Raw genomic sequence first — 18,657 nt, forward strand, 5'->3', positions numbered from 1 at the left:
CTGAAGCAAAGTTCTTAACCTGAAGCACTATTTCTTGGTTAGCGGAGTCTGTAACCTGAAGTGTATGTAACCTGAGGTACCACTGTACCGGACTTCAGGGACAGGAATGGAGCTGGATCACAAATAACCTGTGTAAACCACATAGGACTCCACAGCTGCTTCTCCAGCAGAGGTTGACAAGGAGAAATGGATGCAGAAGTGGGAAGTTGCATTAGGAGGGACAGAATGATATTGTAGTTGTGGTAATGCAAATAATTGGCTGTACTATGACCCTACTATGAGTAAATAAGCTCAGGCTGGTATACTGGTATACACGCAAGCACGCGCACACACCCATAGTCATAAGAGGTAAACATGCTGAAGTTGAAACCAAGATCCTATGCCTGATGCCAAGTTCCACGAGGAATTTTTCTTGAGCAAAATTACAGAAAACGAACAGCTCCTTGGGGCATTGTACTGACGTCACTGAGCAGACCAAGCCTTTTTTATATGAGAGTTTAGAACAATAAGAAGTCTCTTAACAAGATTTTGGGTCGCTAGAACTTCTCCCACATAAGATAAGTAGTTAAAGTAGTAGACAGGTATAATGGATGACTGCCAATGTTAAAGGTCAGTAGATCACAAACAATGATATTCTCTCAAGACATTGTAGTTGGAATTGGATTGTGTAACAGGCAGGACACAGTTCTGAATGGAAGTAATGGACATAAACAACTTCATCTACCAACTGGAATGATGATATTATTATTATTATTATTATTATTATTATTATTATTATTATTCCTTGTTAAATTTGCTTACTGCCAAAGATCACAGGGTGGCTCACAACATAAAAATACAAAATGAGAACACAAAAGACATAATAAAAACAGTTGGGGCATCATTTTACCTGAACCTCATGACTCGAAAACTTTAGACATGTAGTCCATATATCAAAGCAACGTGAACGAACAACAATCGTGTATACCAGACCATTTACTGGTACCAAGCCTGGTATTTGCCACTGTTATCTCAGTTCACTCCAGAAGGAAATATTGCAACACTTTCTTGATAAAGCTCTCAATCCAATGTTTCCAAGACGCAGGGCTCTTTCCCTAGCTATTTTTATTTTTTGCTGTATTATTTTATTGTGCAACTGTAGTGTTTCCCTTTGCAAGTATTAAATATTATAATATGTTCTTCCCCCTCGGGATCTGATAAATTGATAACAATGTTATCAGAGTATTACAGGCTGTTTTGTTCTGTGTATATGGCATTATTAGCATGCATTTAAGGATGTGAGCATAACTGGGTAGTCAGGATTTGAAAGGACGGTGCAGCTGAGATGATAGGCATTACTACTAGAAAGCTGTATGAAGAAGATAACAATTTGGAATAAGAATCTAGGGAGAACCTGCAGGATGAGACCAAGGGCCCATCTAATCTGGCACCCTGTTCTCACAGTGGCCAACCAGATGTTTGGGGAGAGCCTGCAAGCAGGACATGAGCACAACAGACTCCCCTCCTGGAGTCTGCAACAACTGGTACAGTGGAACCTCAGTTGTCGAACATAATCCGTTCTGGAAGACCGTTCAACTTCCAAAACGTTCAACAACCGAGGTGCTATGGGTGGTTGGAAATGTCAATGGAGAGAATTGATAAACACGCCTCGGAAGCTGTTCAACTTCCGAGGCACGTTCAGAAATGGAAGCAATTAATTGTGGGTTTTCTGCGTTCCAAAACTGAAACGTTCAGTTTCTGAGATGCTTGAAAACCGAAGTTCAACTGTACTCAGAAGCGTACTGCCTTCAACAGTGGAAGCAGAAGCTAGCCATCATGGTTAGTAGCCCTTCGAGGCCTTATCCTCCATGAATTTGTCTAAACCTCTTTTAAGGTCACCCAACATGGTGGCCATCATTACCTCTTGCAGAAGCAAATTCCGTGGATGAACTATGTGCTGCGTGCAAAACTGCTTTCTTTTTGTCAGGTTTCATGATGCCGCGCAGACTCACTCTGTCCAACAGACAGACTCAAATTGCCCGCACCTGAGCCCTTACAACATTTCTGCACAACCTGCTCAAAGCAGCACACCCAGGTGGTGACTTTTCGTTGCAACGGCAAGCAAGTGGAGGATATATAACCAGAGTGCCAAATCTTTTTAATGCATAGCTCCAAAGTGTGCTAATTTTATACAATTTTCTACAACAGATGTTAATCACAGTTCTGTAGGGGAAAATTTATGGGGGGGGGAGAGATTTTCATGACTCATATCTGATAAACACCAAGATGAATTGTAGTGTCAAATCACTCCCCTGTGAGCACTATATTAGTCATGCATATTAATAGTGATGAATAGTTTAGGCTACGCTGCTGCAAAGTGCTACTGCAACGAGACCAGATGCTGTTATTTACTGAAATGCTCTGCGTGCGCTGGAGGCTGTTGTGATTTTTCTGGTGCAATTTCAGCATGAGAAATTGCATTTCTTTTTGCCAGTTTAAATTTACTGCCATTAGCAAGCCGATTTAGATTTATAATTTCCCCTCTTTTTTATATATTCTTGGGTGGTGGTCGTGTTTAATTTATTGACTCTTGCACAGAATTTTTTGGTTTCTCATATTTTATCAGAATAAGCCTGCCTTAATGAAGAGAAGAAGATCCCAAACTGAAACCAAATGTTGCTTGAGCGCCCACAAGTATAACTGAAACATACCAGGCAGGCAACACTTTTTCTTGGACTGATTCATGCAGATTTACAGATCACTTACTTTGTCCACATTATGCCTACATGGGAATGGGTGGAGAAACTAAACTGTAAACCAGGGATGGGGAATATTTTCTGGCCACAAGGCCAGATCCTTATCTCTTAACTCTTGGTGGGCCAAAGTTTTGTAGGTGGGCAGGTGTCCTCTCCTACAATATTCCCACTCTGCTCCTTGGTGCTTTCAGGTTTCATGTTGATATTCCTTGGGACCCAAGGGACTCCTTTCCCTTGCCTCTTCCTTCAACTTGGCCTTCTGGATTGATTCTCCCACACATTGTCTTGGGTAGTCTCCTCCAAGAATGCTCTGTGTTTGACCTATCTACTGTGAAATCTGAGCACCATCTCACCTGCTTCAGTTTGTTGTTGTTGTTGTTGTTGTTTAGTCGTTTAGTCATGTCTGACTCTTCGTGATCCTATGGGCCAGAGCACACCAGGCACTTCTATCTTCCACTGCCTCCCGCAGTTTGGTCAAACTCATGCTAGTAGCTTTGAGAACACTGTCCAACCACCTCGTCCTCTGTCGTCCCATTCTCCTTGTGCCCTCCATCTTTCCCAACATCAGGGTCTTTTCCAGGGAGTCTTCTCTTCTCATGACGTGGCCAAAGTTTTGGAGCCTCAGCTTCACGATCTGTCCTTCTAGTGAGCACACACATTTAAGAAGCGAGAAGACTTCCAGTATTCTTTGTCTATGTTCACTATGCTCTGACCACAAACTTTGTAATTAGCCTGCTAGTGCCAAAATGGGGAAGATCATGCTCCACTACCTCGTTTGCTTGGTCAAAAGATTTACTTCAGCAGAGCTTCCAGGGTGCTTTCCAGAAACACAAACAATGTTAACAAACTTTGGCTGACATCAACAACTGCTGGGCCTAGTTCTTGTCACCTCATCTCACAGAGACACAGGGCTGGAAAAGAACGCAAATTAATCAAGAGACTTGAGTACACTATAAAGAGCAGAAAGACACATCTGAGAACTGTTTATGTTAGGAAAATAAGAACATAAAAAGATCCCTGCTGGGTTAGACCAAAGGCCCATCTAGTCCAGCTTCCTGTTCTCACAATGGCCAACCTGATGCCTGTGCGGAATGTGCAAGCAGACCCTGAGCACAGCCCTCAGAAGGCTACTGCCTCTGATAATGGAAGTTGAACATAGCCCTCAGGATAAGTAGGCACGGATAGCCTTATCTTCTATGAGTTTGCCTCATCCTCTTTTAAAGCCAGCCAGCTTCATTGAAAGTCCTCGAGTTCTAGTGTTAGAAGAGAGGTAAGAAAAACTTTTCTCTATCTACTTTCTCAATGCCATGCATAATTCTATAAATGTCTATCACATCACCTCTTATTTCCCTTTTCTCTTAACCAAAAAGTCACAAATGCTGCAACCTTTCCTCGCGGAGAGTTTGAGCCACCCCCTTGAATATTTTGGTAGCCCTTTTCTGAACACCAGAAGACAGGCTCTATGAGGCGACCATGTCAGACAGTAGTCGATCGCTGGGGTAGGTGGGAGCAGTGGTGGCTGGTGCTCATTGGAACTGGTTCATTAAGGGGCAGGGAGGCCAACGGTAGATGGCGCTAGAGCCAACTAATTCTAGTTTTGCCTCCATCCTCCTCCATGCTGAGTTCTACAATGGCAACACTGACACTAAGTGTCCTGAGGTGTCACTGACCTCAAGAGTGGACTGGCAGGCTGAGATGGATGAGGAGAATGTGCCCCCTGCTCCTCCCTTGTCTCCTAGCACTCCCTAGGTAATCCCACTACCCCCAGGGCATCACCCACTTTGGCTAACCAGTGCCCCAAACAAAGTAGACAATACCCGATTTAAAAAATGAGGGCAATCACTCTATTCCAACAAGAATAAGAACAATAGCATCTGCGCCCGTGTCTCGGCGAGACATCCGTTTCCTGACTCACGGCTGTTCCCCAGGCCTCGCGCGCTTCGGCCAGGAATAAGTCAGTCAGGAAGGCTCTGTGGCGGCCATGGAATTTAAAGATACTGGGAAAGCACCTGTAGAACAGGAGGTAGCAATTCATTGAATCAGAATCATCTTGACAAGTCGCAATGTGAAGTCGCTTGAAAAAGTCTGTGCAGATCTGATCAGAGGTGCTAAGGAAAAGAACCTAAAAGTGAAAGGACCTGTCCGCATGCCCACCAAGACTCTGCGAATCACCACAAGGAAAACACCATGTGGTGAAGGTTCCAAGACCTGGGATCATTTCCAGATGTGCATTCACAAGCGTCTCATTGACTTGCACAGTCCTTCAGAGATTGTCAAGCAGATAATTTCTATCAGTATTAAGCCTGGAGAAGAAGTTGAGGTTACCATTGCTAATGCCTAAATGATTGTCATCTGCTTCAAAAAATGTTAATATCAACTTTAAAAAAAACACAGAATAACAGCATCTGGGGGGGATGATGCCCCAAACTGGGTAGCAGTGTTGTACAGAGGAAGCAACCAACAAAACAGGAGTCGGAAGTCGTCAAGGAGCAAAGTTGATGGGAGATTATTGAGATTGTCTGAGGTTCTTAAGAATGGGGAAAGCATGGGTATGCTGCCCAATTACAGTAGGGAGGATACAGAGGGAACACCTAAGTAGAAAATGAGGCTGTGTGGTGGTGTAAGGGCTGACTAGAGAAGTTTGTTCCAAAATGTCAGACCTAAATTCCTTAAGGGTAGTTCCAGATGGGTGTTTATCATGGGATGAGCTGGTCCACTAGGGAGTCACCTACCTGCTATCGTACATGTTCCTCCTCCTTAATCTCTAGGGTTGCCATTGTTCAAACAGTGAAAATCTGGACAGAAAAGCTGCTGAGCCTTTTTGGCAAGGTTGTTGAGCTTTAAATAGCAAAATCGCAAAAGAATTGCAGTTTTTGAGCTATTTTTATGGAAAAACGTCACTGCTTACATGGGCTAACACATATCTGGCTTTTCCTGGAAAATTCCAGACGTATAGCAACCCTGTTAGCCTCAGCGTTGCACTAGTTGAACTCAGAAGGGAGGAGACAGCTAAAATCCATTAATTCTGCCTGCCGTTGCCTCTAGCGCCCCCTACTGTTGGGCTCCCAATGGGGACCAGCTGCCATTGAGAACGGGGTGCTCTTTGTGCATTTTTAAAAGCAGAATCTACATGACATTGTTGGCATCAAAATACCAGCCCCCATTTCCCCCATTTAATCAGGATTTACCTTTTCTAACTTGAAGAACAAACCTGTTTCCAACAACCTGTTTGAGATAGTTGAGCAGGTAGATTTCAATGCTGAATCCCTGTCTGGAGGCAGCCTAAATCACATTTAATGTTAAAGCACATTTATTATAATTATAGTATTGCTTTATTTGTATTTTTTAATGACAGCTTGAAAGTGCCTTTCTGGGTGGTTAAAGGTGCCTTTTTGAGTTTATTCCTCACCTGTGAAAATTCCTTTAAAGAAGCACTAGGAGAGTGTCAGGCTCCCTTTGGCAGCAATGAATTAGACATTGATCTAAACTGTGACTACATGCACACCATGCATTTCATGCACATTCAAAGCACTGTTTCCCCCTCTCAAAGGATCATGGGAAGTGTAGTTTGTTAAGGGTGCTGGGAATTGTAGCCCTTTGGGGGTAAAGTACAGTTCCCAGGATTCGTGTGTGTGTGTGTGTGTGTGTGTGTATGTTTTAATGTACAGTGTGTATGCATCCTGTGTTTTAGGCAAAATGAAAAAGAGTAAAGTACAAAGATGAATTTTTTTACCCACAGTCACATCCAACAGACAGTGAAAGAATGTATTTTTAGAATCGGGGGCAGGTATGAATGGGAGCTCTTAACTTGTAGCCTGGACTTCATTTCAACAGAGATTGATGAATCACTTTACATACTTTTCTTCAGATTGTTTTATAAAGTGGGAGTGGTTCCAGGGGCGTGCATGGGATTTTTATCTGCTCCTAACACAGAATCCTCAGTAAACAATATATGTGGAAATTGTTGGAGTGGGACTCAGAGACTTCATCCTGCACCATGAGAATGGATCAGGGACAGAACGGAGACGAAGGCAGTAAGTAAACAAAGTCACGCTGTTCAGTATGCCTTGCAAAAGCAGGCAATTTGTCTGAAAGCATGCTTTGTTCTGGGAAGTCGTTCTTCAAAATCAGCGGCTGTACACGCTGTACATTTAAAGCTCCCCCCACAAGAATCTTGGGAATTGTAGTTTGCTAAGCATGCTGGGAACTGTAGCTCGGTTAAGGGTAAACTACAGGTCCCAGGGTTCTCTGGAGAATGGGGAAATTTGTTTTTGATGTATGGTGTGTTCATAGCCTTAGACTCGGCTTTGAAGTACGGTGTGTGGCTTGTGGTAAATAAATGCAAGTTTTCTAGTACAACCTGATGAAAAGTTGGCTAATTGCAATTTCTTTCAGAAATGGGAGAGCAGGTAGAATAATACTGATATCTGGCTGAAAGCCTGGTGCATGGTTTCCCTGGATTTCTATTTGAGTTGGAGCCATTCATTGACTTTTCACTATCCTTTGAATTCTGCCTTGCGGATGATTTGCACTTTCTGACAGCAAGAGTCCATAGAAGGCGATTTGGGCGTAATGGTCATTTCTCTAACCCATAAGGGAATGATGTGTACTGTAATTAACAGAAGCATCATCTAAAGCTACCTCCTGCTCTTGTTTTGCAGAAGGTCGTCAAATAGCCCTTTACAAGGAGGCTTAATAACCAAATCCCATTGCTAGTAAATGAATGCACTGGTTATTTTGATGCTGACATTAAATGGTTGTTTAAGAAAGAGTTGGTATTTCTGTCCAAGGGGATGTCATTCAGCAGCTTCATACATAGAGTTAAGATCTAGTTGAGAACCTGGTTTAAAGGCTCCATTTTCCTCTGCTTCAGAGGCTTTTTCTGAGAAACAAAAGAAAGCAATTTCCTAGTGTACTTAAAGAAGTATAAATGCCTTATTCCATTCAATTTAAAACTGATCTCTCTTCTAAGGGGAATCTTGTTTCATCTTGTCCCTTTACACATCTATGAATACATAAAAGACCATGTTTACCGGTACTCTGCCCTGGTAAAAAGACTGCCTGTGTTTTGTCTCCTGGGATATAGTACAGGTCCCCATTTTGTTAGTGTAAATTATTAAAGTGGCCAACCCACAGGTTTTAATCCCTCCCATGGGATTCCAGAATTTAAATCTCTGAGTGGGAACTGGCAGATTTGTCTTGATACCAGTGTCCAAGCATTATACAGTGGTACCTCGGGTTACATACGTTTCAGGTTACATACGCTTCAGGTTACAGACTCCACTAACCCAGAAATAGTGCTTCGGGTTAATAATTTTGCTTCAGGATGAGAACAGAAATCGGGCTTCGGCGGCACGACAGCAGCGGGAGGCCCCATTAGCTAAAGTGGTGCTTCAGGTTAAGAACAGTTTCAGGTTAAGAATGGACCTCTGGAACGAATTAAGTACTTAACCTGAGGTACCACTGTATATAGACAGAAAGTGCCAATTTCCTTCCTTCCTTCCTTCCTTCTTCTCCCTCTGAAACTATTCAGGTGAGGAGGGCTCTAAAAACCCACTAAAAAATAGTGGTTCGTCTAGTGCTGGACTATGACTGGAGAGACCAAAGGTCAAATCCCCACTCAGCCATGAAATTCCCTGGATGACTTTGGGTCAGTCACTGTGGGTTGCACCCAATATTAGTCCTACACAGAGTAGGTCCACTGAAATAATTTGGGCCCATTAATATCAGTGGACCTACTCAACTAGCACTGGCTACAAGCCTATGTCTAACCTACCACACAGGGTAATTGCAAAAATATAATTAGGGAGCGCCATCGTACGCCATCTTGAAATGCTTCGAGGGAAGGCGGGGATTAATGTAGTAAAGAAATAGCCAATTGCTGCTATTCTCTAATGAGCACAAACAGATAAGTGGTGGTATTGAGCATTATATTAAACACTCTTAAATATACCAGTAACAAGAGAATAGACCTCTATTACGGTCTGTTAGGAAAATAACCTATTTTGAAAACCGGTGCCGGACAGACTGTTGCAGAGTAAATTAAGCACACAAGAGTGTCCCTGTTTTCATCTCTGAAATGTTGGAGAATATGAAAGTGGATGTGCAATTTGGGGCTGAGCTGTATTTGTCAAAGATGATCCATCACGGACACAGAAAAGCTATTGCAAGATTACAGTTATTACAGATCAAATCAGTAGTCCTAAGTGGGAAATGGGGAGGTATTTTTCTTGCAGAAAAGGAATGGCTGGCGTGACCTGAATATTATAGATCGGGACAATTTATGTGATTTGCTTTTTTACATGCAGCACCTAGAAAATAAATGGCCTTAATCTTGTGTGGTAGTGCGCAAGATTGCAATGGCTACACATGCACGGTTATATTCCCTGGGCTGTTTCTTCTTCCAGAAACAAGCTGCTTTTTAAAAACTAGAAGAGTATAATTAATAGCAGCTCAGGGATTTGAGAAGGGTGGGGAAAATACTATGAAGATGTGGCTAATGCATATTGCTGCATTATATGGGCAATGTGCTTTAAATACTTGTTGTTTACAGGGGGATATGATTATTATTTTATTTATAACTAAAGTTCATCCCATTCCTTAAATGCAGTAAGATGTATGGGACGAACCCTGAAAATTTGACAAAGCATCTACAGAATAGATGGTATTGGGGGCATTTTCTGAATTGCTCTGAGATGCCTTCTTCTACCAAAAAAACAAAACAACAAAAAACAACAAAAAACAACACATCCTGAAGGTCCCAGGCCACAGAGAGGTTAGGCTGCCCTCAACTAGAGCCAGGGCTTTTTCGGCTGTGGCTCCAATCTGGTGAAACGCTCTGTCACAAGAGACTAAGGCCCTGCGGGACTTGACATCTTTCCGCAGGGCCTGCAAGACAGAGCTGTTCCACCAGGCCTTTGGTCAGGGCACAGCCTGACTCCCTCCTTTGGCAATCTTCACAGAACTTTAGCCTAATGGTTGCCATCAATTTGAGTTGAATTAATTTTAATGAAATGATTTTAGAATGTTGTATTATTTTATTGTTGTTAGCTGCCCTGAGCTGGGGAGGGCGGGATATAAATAAAATAATAATAATAATAATAATAATTATTATTATTATTATTATTATTATTATTATTATTATTATTATTACTACTACTACTACTACTACTACATCTTTGATTTAATCCGCATGACGACTCTGTTAGGTAGGTTAGCCTGAGAGGCAGTGACTGGCCCAAGGTCACCCAGGTGAACTCCTTGGCCAAGTGGGGATCTGAACCCAGGTCCTAGTCTAACCCTATAACCACTATACCACACAGACTCCTTGACTGTTATGGGCCTGAAGCTGGGTTCACATGTACCTCTGTCGCACATAACATCATTTCTTTATTTTTTGCTCTGGATGTTGTATAACGATAATGAAGGGGGCAGTTTTCATTGACATGCATAACGGCACAACAACTCTCAATATCTTCATGTGTTTCACCCAGAGTTAATGGAAATGAACCCTTTATTTCTATGGGTTTTGACAAAGGTATCACACAACTGCGGTCAAATGCATATTATGAATAGATGTGAATACACCCTTTTCCATTGTCCAAGCACACCCAACTTCTTTGTTCCACTAACCTAGAACAAGGAGGCTGTATTTACACACTATTGTGACTTCCAACTGGATTGCTATAGCAACAGGTCTGTCTGCAAGTTGCAGACTACAAACAAGAACTATTTATAACTTTGTTATTTCTGGTTATTTACTATATCATTATTTTCAGGGCCGATATCTGGCACACATGAGCATATTCTTCCTTCTAAGCTGACCTTTACTATGGCATTTACAAACTATACAGTGGTACCTCAGGTTAAGTACTTACCGTATTTTTCGCTCTATAAGACGCACCAGACCATAAGATGCATCTAGTTTTTGGAGGATGAAAACAAGAAAAAAAATATTCTGAATCTCAGAAGCCAGCACAACAAGAGGGATCACTGCTCAGCGAAAGCAGCAATCCCTCTTGCTGTTCTGGCTTCTGGGATAGCTGCGCAGCCTGCAGTCGCTCCATAAGACGCACACACATTTCCCCTTACTTTTTAGGAGGGAAAAAGTGAGTCTTATAGAGCAAAAAATACGGTAATTCGTTCCGTAGGTCTGTTCTTAACCTGAAACTGTTCTTAACCTGAAGCACCACTTTGGCTAATGGGGATTCCTGCTGCTGCCACGCCACCGGAGCACGATTTCTATTCTTATCCTGAAGCAATGTTCTTAACCTGAAGCACTATTTCTGGATTAGCGGAGTCTGTAACCTGAAGCGTATGTAACCTGAAGCATATGTAACCCGAGGTACCACTGTAGTTCACTTTCAAGGCAAGCTGGACAGATTTGTGAGCATTGTTATACAACCAGCTTCAAACCAGTAGTTAAAGACCATAGAAGGAGGGGAGGGGAGGCTTAAAGAAAAATAACAACTTGAGTTCATCTTCTTTTGCTTAAATGTCGGAAATGGCACCCACTAAACCTGGCGATAATGAAGGTTAGGGCTGCAAAGCTGGCTCACTGATAGTAAATCAGGCCTGGATAGTGTGGTTTTAGCATTCATGCACTGTTATCATAAAATCATAGAATTGTAGAGTTGTAAGGGTCCATGCGTGTCATCTAGTCCAACCCCCTGTAATGCAGGAATCTTTCAGCCAATGTAGGGCTCCAACCAATGACCCTGAAATTAAGTGTCTCATGTTCTACAAGTTCTCTATGCAGTTTTAATGTTGTTTTCTTCTCCAATTTTGATCACTCTACAGACCCTTCAGGGCTGAATAATGGGTTATTTAGTTAACGAACTGTCAGGGACTCAGCGGGAGCGCAGGGAGGAGAGGAGATGGAGAGCGAGGGGGAGCAATCCGAGGGCAGCGTAGGGGAAGATGACAGCAGCCCGATAGATTCCGTGAGCCTCTCCAGCGAATCGGAAGATTCACAGAAGGGGGCGCCGATGGCCAGGGCAAGGGGGGACCCAAGGGGGACCCCCAGAAACAAGGGGCCAGCGGGGACTCCCAGAGCAGCAGTTGGAAATCAGGACCAGCTTCCCCACCAGAGCGTAGTGGGGGGGAGGAGTCCCAGGTATCAGAGCCCACATATTCACCACCAGTGAGAGAAGATGAGTCAGGGGTGGCCACGCCTCCATCGGAGAGCGAGGGAACGGTCAAGAGGAAAGTTGCAGGCTGGGCGCGCGCACCAAGTTCAAATGTACAGGCGAGCGGCACAGAAGGTAGCCCGGATAGGGAACCAGGTCCTAAAGCCCGCCGGAAGGAGGGGGAAGAATCATCAGGGTCAGCGTCAGAGGAGTCCAGAAAGGATGAAACCCTAGCGGGCAGGAGGGCCCAGAGGAGAAAGGAACTTAGGAAGAGGTGGAGCAAAGCGAGAGTCTTAAACTGGTGTGGAAGGGGCGGAGACTCAGACGGGACTTCGCCGGTCTAGGGTTGAGACGTAGAGCTGCGCGCTGTGGCTTTAAAATGGAAACTGAACCTCAATAAAGACTTTTGTACATAACTACAGCCTAGCGTTGGTCCTCTGTGAGCTGTGACCTAGAGGCAGCTCTGACACTAACACACACACACACACACACATACTGCTAAATGTTAGAAATATCAAAGCGGTGTACATAATACAGATACACAACATAATATAATAAAATCAGTCTAAAACACAGCACCACCAGCTTACATCCACAGTGGTTGTCAGTAGGGTAGATCAGTAAAATTAATCAAAGAAACACTGGGAGGGGTGGCGGTGGGTTGATATTTAGCATGCACGGTAAAAAGGAAACTGTCAGCACATGCCTAATTTCCAGGGGGAAAGTGTTGCTGCTGCTGATGCTGATGCTGTTGTTGTTAATTGAATTTGTTGGTTGCTTTATCCTGCCCAACCCAACCAAACAGACACCCCCCACCCCCAGATACATTAAAACTAATAGGGGAGGAAATACATCCCGCCACTGATAGTTAAAAAGGCTTGGTTATAAAGGAAAGTATTTACCTGGTGCCTGAAGACATATAATGATGGCACCAGGCAAGCCTCCCTGGGGAGGTAAAGGGTAAAGGGGACCCCTGACCATTAGGTCCAGTCGTGACCAACTCTGGGGTTGCAGCGCTCATCTTGCTTTATTGGCTGAGGGAGCCAGCGTACAGCTTCTGGGTCATGTGGCCAGCATGACTAAGCCGCTTCTGACGAACCAGAGCAGCGCACGGAAATGCTGTTTACCTTCCCGCTGGAGCGGTACCTATTTATCTACTTGCACTTTTACGTGCTTTCGAGCTGCTAGGTTGGCAGGAGCAGGGACCGAGCAACGGGAGCTCACCCCGTCGCGGGGATTTGAACCGCCGACCTTCTGATCAGCAAGTCCTAGGCTCTGAGGTTTAACCCACAGCGCCACCCGCGTCCCTTCCCTGGGGAGAGCATTCCGCAAATGGGAAGCCACTGCAGAAAGGCCCTTGCATGCGCAGGTGTTGTGAGCCTGAGTACCAATGACCGAAAGATCACTCATGATTGACAACACAGTATAGTTCAAATTAGGCCACAACTTTATTTATTACAGATGTTAAGGGCTTGGCATAGGCATTGGGTTGTAACTGATATGGTTTGCTGAATGGTAGACCAAGGGGTCGAAACAGTGCCAAGGAGGTCCTATGACATACATCAAATAGGTGCCACTATGCCAGGATTGCCGGCTCAAGAAGTGCTATGGCCCTTGCCTTTGCCCAGGTGTCTGGACAGAAGCACCTCCTCCAAGGTCCCTTTAAGAGGACACCCCATTCCCTTGGAGGGGCAGGCAGAGGCTTACAACCTTCTCTCTGACCAGAACTAAGGCTTTTACCCAATGCCTTACCTGCCACACGAGCCGGTCCAAATTCTGGCTCGCCACCAATCTACTCACAAGCAACATGTCAAATCGGCCAGGATATCCATGAGCCAAACATCATTCTCAGGTGCACAGAATCTGACCTGTTGGTTTTGCAAAGCCACGTTCCTTTGGAGGTAAGAAGTATGATTGCGTTACCACCCTCTGGACTTCCCATGGAAATGGCACATGAAGAAGAGCCTCAGATGATGATTGCAGAGTCTGGGGTGGTTCATATGGGGAGAGACGGTCTTGGAGGTATTGTGGTCCTGAGCCGCTGAAGGCTTTTGAGAAAACTTGTGCCACCACACTAAAGATGGATGGCAGGACTATGAAGTACCACCAGGACAAACTCATCAGAGAACTATGGCAGTCAAATGTCTATGGAGGGGAGAGGTGGCTTCTCAGTTAAATTTCTGTATAGACTCCAGCTTGACCATTTCCACCAAAGAGCTCATAAATCTTGGGTATGTGTGGGATAGTACAACGGTCCCTTGATGAGCATTTGACAGGCCACAGTTCATAACTAGGGACATTCAGTACCAATACTGCTGAAGTAGCGCAGGCCTTTTCTAAACAGATTCTGGAAATGAGATAGGCTACTAGCTCCCTCTTGCCCTGCTGGACTCAGAAAACCTGGAAGCAGTTCTGAGTCCACATTTATTTTTTTTAAGCAAGGGAAAAATTGATTTGATTAAAGGTTTTGGGTTCTTTTTTTTAAGCTATCAAAAACTCCTGCAGCATAACCTACCTGTGTTCTCCAGCCTAGTGCAAGTGTAGCTATTGCAGTTCCCTCCAGATGTTGATGGACTCCATCAGCTGCAGTCAACATGGGCAAGGGGTGATGGGTGTTGGTGTCAAAAGGTACCACTGGTCTAGTGAGATCATCTGTAATAAAGGAAGCTAGAAATTGCTTCTGTCCGGATCAATTCTTTTTTTGCCCTCTACCTCTAGACCACAGTATTGTATTAAAGCAAGAGAAATGGACTGGTGTATCATCTTATTTTTTTTTTGTACGTAGAAGAATAGAGAGATTATTTTTGTCCTAGTGAATAATTGTGAATGCTTTCAGCAGAAAGGTCCACTTTATCAAATTGATGAATGATGTCATCAAGTCACTTTCCCCAGTGTTAGAATTGTACATTGTTAGCAAGTGGCATTTCCTGGAGCTTCTGCATGTATATATATATTCTTGTATGGACCTTCAAAATGGCACAAAGCACTCTAGTGTGATGGTTACTGAGTGCATTGTTTCTGCATTAGGAATCATGAGCACCTATTGTTACAGCTCAGCAAAGGGCATATTTTTAGAAGAGCACATGAATCAAAGAAACATCTGGTGCCCTAAGATTACTTTCAGGCAATTCTAAACTCTTGCATTAAAAAGGCAATGACTGCTGCTAAAAATTAAAGTCTGAGACCATAGAATTCAGAACATATGATTATACAAAAAAGAAACCCAAAATACACGATAATTTGACTAAATATTCCCCTCATATTTATGTCTAAAACAGCTACCCTGGAACTGGAATCAGAGCCTGAAAGTCCTTTAGCACCTCCTGCAGATCTGTTAGAGCCACTGGGTCATTATGAGTGGACTTTCCGAGATCTTGGTAAGTCTGCATTGACATCATGGTCCCCCTAGAAAAATATTGTTAAGTCACTTTAAAATATTGTAAGCCACTCTGAGCTGCAGTGGCAAAGAAAGCAATTAATTAATTAATTAATTAATTAAGCAAATAAACAAACAATAGAATCTCAGCCTAAAGACTTTGGGGATGGATTCAGACTTGCCCTCTTGCAAATGGAGGCTCCTTCCATTCATGAAAGGGAGGGTTCCACTGAAGGAAAGGCAGGGCAACTTTCCGCTGTTCCTGAAGGTCCCCCAATCCTTTGGAGCAGGTTTTCAGGGGATCCTGAGTTTTGCAATGCAGAATCAGCAGCAACGATCTGCTCCCTCGAACAGAGAAGAGTTCTCCCTAGGACTAGTCTGGATCCAACCCAATCGATGCATTACTGCCAAAGAACAATACGTTATACAGTGGTACCTCGGGCTAAGTACTTAATTCGTTCTGGAGGTCCGTTCTTAACCTGAAACTGTTCTTAACCTGAAGCACCACTTTAGCTAATGGGGCATCCTGCTGCTGCCGCGCCGCCGGAGCACAATTTCTGTTCTCACCCTGAAGCAAAGTTCTTAACCTGGGGTACTATTTCTGGGTTAGCGGAGTCTGTAACCTGAAGTGTCTGTAACCCGAGGTACCACTGTACTGCAATGCAAGTTTCCACTTGCTACCGTGGAATGTCTTGGGCTGGCACTGTATGATGGAAGTACCCAAGGCTGCCTCCATAGCACATCTGTAACCATGGCCAATAGAACTCACCTAGCTGAGAATCTGTGCAGAAAACCCTTTCACTGACTATCAGCCGTAAGAACTAGAGAAAGGTGGGATTCCATTTTCAGACAGAATATATATTTGACAGATAGATGCTGCATGTTAATTACAACAGTTAAAAATGTGTATCAAGGTCTCTTCATGTGTTTCCCAGGTTCATTTAGTTGCCAATGGCCAGAAGATAGAAAGCAGAATGATGAGAATTATTATTATTATTATTATTATTATTATTATTATTATTATTTAGTCGTTTAGTTGTGTCCGACTCTTCGTGACCCCATGGACCAGAGCACGCCAGGCACTTCTGTCTTCCACTGCCTCCTACAGCTTGGTCAAACTCATGCTGGTAGCTTCGAGAACACTATCCAACCATCTCGTCCTCTGTCGTCCCCTTCTCCTTGTGCCCTCCATCTTTCCCAACATCTGGGTCTTTTCCAGGGAGTCTTGTCTTCTCATGAGGTGGCCAAAGTATTGGAGCCTCAGCTTCAGGATCTGTCCTTCCAGTGAGCACTCAGGGCTGATTTCCTTAAGAATGGATAAGTTTGATCTTCTTGCAGTCCATGGGACTTCTTGCAGTCCATGGGACTCTTCTTCTTCTTCTTCTTCTTCTTCTTCTTCTTCTTCTTCTTCTTCTTCTTCTTCTTCTTCTTCGCATCAGCTCTATGGGGGATTTTCCTTAGCTTTCAGGTTTTCACTGTTATCCCACCCCACCTGCTTTGTCAGCACCAGGAAATCATTGACGATGAAGACTAATTCTTCTTTAAATTCTCTCATCTAGGCAGAAAAAAATTAGTTCCGCCTCCAGAGGTAATGCAAAAGTTTAGCGAACAGAGAAACAACCCAGTGTTTCTGCAATGCAGGTAAGAAATGTTTGTTTATTTTCCTTGTCTTGGAAAGCTGCCTTTCTAAGGTCCTAGCACTGGTATGAATCACACCCCACGCCCTGCAAAAAAGGTGCAAGTACCCACAGACTGAATCTCCTGAGCCTATAGGATTGGGCCAAGCAAAAATTCTTTGGTGGCTGGTGCCTATTGAGATGGTTAGGGCAGAAGACTGGCCGGCCAACAGTAGCTAGAGTCATAAAATGATAGAATCGTAGAGTTGGAAGAGACCCCAAGGGTCAACTAGTCCAAACCCCTGCAATGCAAAGGCAATTACAGGTTTTCCTTGTTTCATTCCCACCCTCTAAACTGCTGATCTCTAAAAGGATGAAGTGGAAGCTAAGCAGGAGGAAGTTGACAGCCAGGACCACCCCTAGGCTAGTTGTAATAAAAAAAAAGGGGGGGCAGGCATTTGGCTTAAGGCAGACTGAGGTTAGTGGGGCAGCACCCAATTTGCCCTAATGGACCACAGTGGGCATGTTTGCACCAGGAACTTGCTACTCCATAGAGTCAGCCACTCCTCTCCCCCAGCCACTACATTAAGCCCATGCTGTTTGCCTCTAGTCATTTTGTTCCAGGCAGCAATGGTCAGGTGGTTCGTGTGATGGCCCTGTTTTGAGCAAAGTGCACAGAACCAGCTGCTGAGAATGGATGGGGCTTTCAAAACTCCATCGTTAGGATCCATTTGCCTCTACATAAAAGGAGCAAGATTATACGTGTCTGTGTGTTTCAGAGGTTTTGCGCTGCCTGTAATCTTTAGAACGGGGCTGTCGAGAAAAGGCATATCAATATAATTTGACAGAGATAAGGAAACTGCAACCAGCCTAGAGCACAAGAATATTAGATAAGAACAGGCATGTTATTTAATAATTTGTTTTGGTTAACTTGAGGCTGGCAGTGATTTTTATTCCCCACCCATTCATTATTGTGTTATGGACACTGAGAGAGCCCTGACGGCAACGTCATAGAGGCCGTGTATCGCATCAAGAGATGCGATTGCCATTAACTTCTTCATTCCACGTTTGAATTTTTGGAGTTCCTGAACGACTGCTACGGGTATTAAATTCATTTATGTATGGTTTAGAAACGAGTGTGTGCTGTGCCGTTAATCCACAGGATCCCAAGAATGACAGATGACATGGCCAGAAATGCGCTCTTCAGCTTTGTCAATTCCAAATGTTGCTATGGCAACAGAGCTGCAGGAGAGCTTGTCATTCAGGAACTGAAGCCGCAAACATTGTACAGGGTGAGTATCCCCAGATGCGCTTCCAACAGGTGTAAATTAGACAAGAGTTAGGGAAGGGATGTGGCTTGATGCAGATAGTTAAGCACTCCAATCCGTCTGATTGATTTCAGTGGGACTTTAGCAGCATCTCATAGCTAAAAATATTTACCAGGCACATGCTCTCCACTGAGGTCTCTTCCCTTTAATCTTCAGTGCGCAGGTTATTCAGTCTGCATTTGCTCAGAGGCATGCTTCCAGGAGCAGAGGGTGGGGCAGGGTGTTGCTTACCTGACCTCCTGGCAGCAGAATTGCTTTCGCTTGTCAGGAATGGGAGTGGGAGGGGCAAGGCGGTGGGGAAGTCTGTGCTGTGCAAATGCACCCGCAGGAACAAGATGCTGGCTCCATTGATGTGTTTGCACAGCTCCAGCCACCCTGGCAACTTGATCCTCCCACTCTCCCTCTTGGTAAGCAGGAGCAATTCTGCTGCCAGGAGGCCAGGTAAGCACTGCTGCCCCACCCTGCCCCCGCTGC

The 18,657-nt window shown here is 44.1% G+C and overlaps 1 protein-coding gene and 1 pseudogene across 2 annotated transcripts in view; both read left to right on the forward strand.

Annotated features, from left to right (window-relative positions):
- Nucleotides 1-4,616: 4,616 nt before the first annotated feature.
- On the forward strand, nucleotides 4,617-5,105 carry LOC307210521 (small ribosomal subunit protein uS10 pseudogene; annotated as a pseudogene). Its single transcript has one exon. The product of its transcript is annotated as a small ribosomal subunit protein uS10 pseudogene (transcript).
- Nucleotides 5,106-6,626: 1,521 nt separating this feature from the next.
- LOC307208809 (protein SSUH2 homolog) overlaps nucleotides 6,627-18,657 on the forward strand; it is a 42,922-nt gene continuing 30,891 nt past the window's right edge. Inside the window, exons 1-4 of the mRNA XM_079963783.1 lie at nucleotides 6,627-6,769; nucleotides 15,142-15,240; nucleotides 16,799-16,880; nucleotides 18,018-18,147. Of these exons, the coding sequence (XP_079819909.1) occupies nucleotides 6,688-6,769; nucleotides 15,142-15,240; nucleotides 16,799-16,880; nucleotides 18,018-18,147 (393 nt within the window). The 5' untranslated portion in view covers nucleotides 6,627-6,687. The remainder of the gene's footprint in view (nucleotides 6,770-15,141; nucleotides 15,241-16,798; nucleotides 16,881-18,017; nucleotides 18,148-18,657) is intronic.

This window comes from Podarcis cretensis (assembly GCF_951804945.1).
Source record: "Podarcis cretensis genome assembly, chromosome: 2".
NCBI lineage: Eukaryota > Metazoa > Chordata > Lepidosauria > Squamata > Lacertidae > Podarcis > Podarcis cretensis.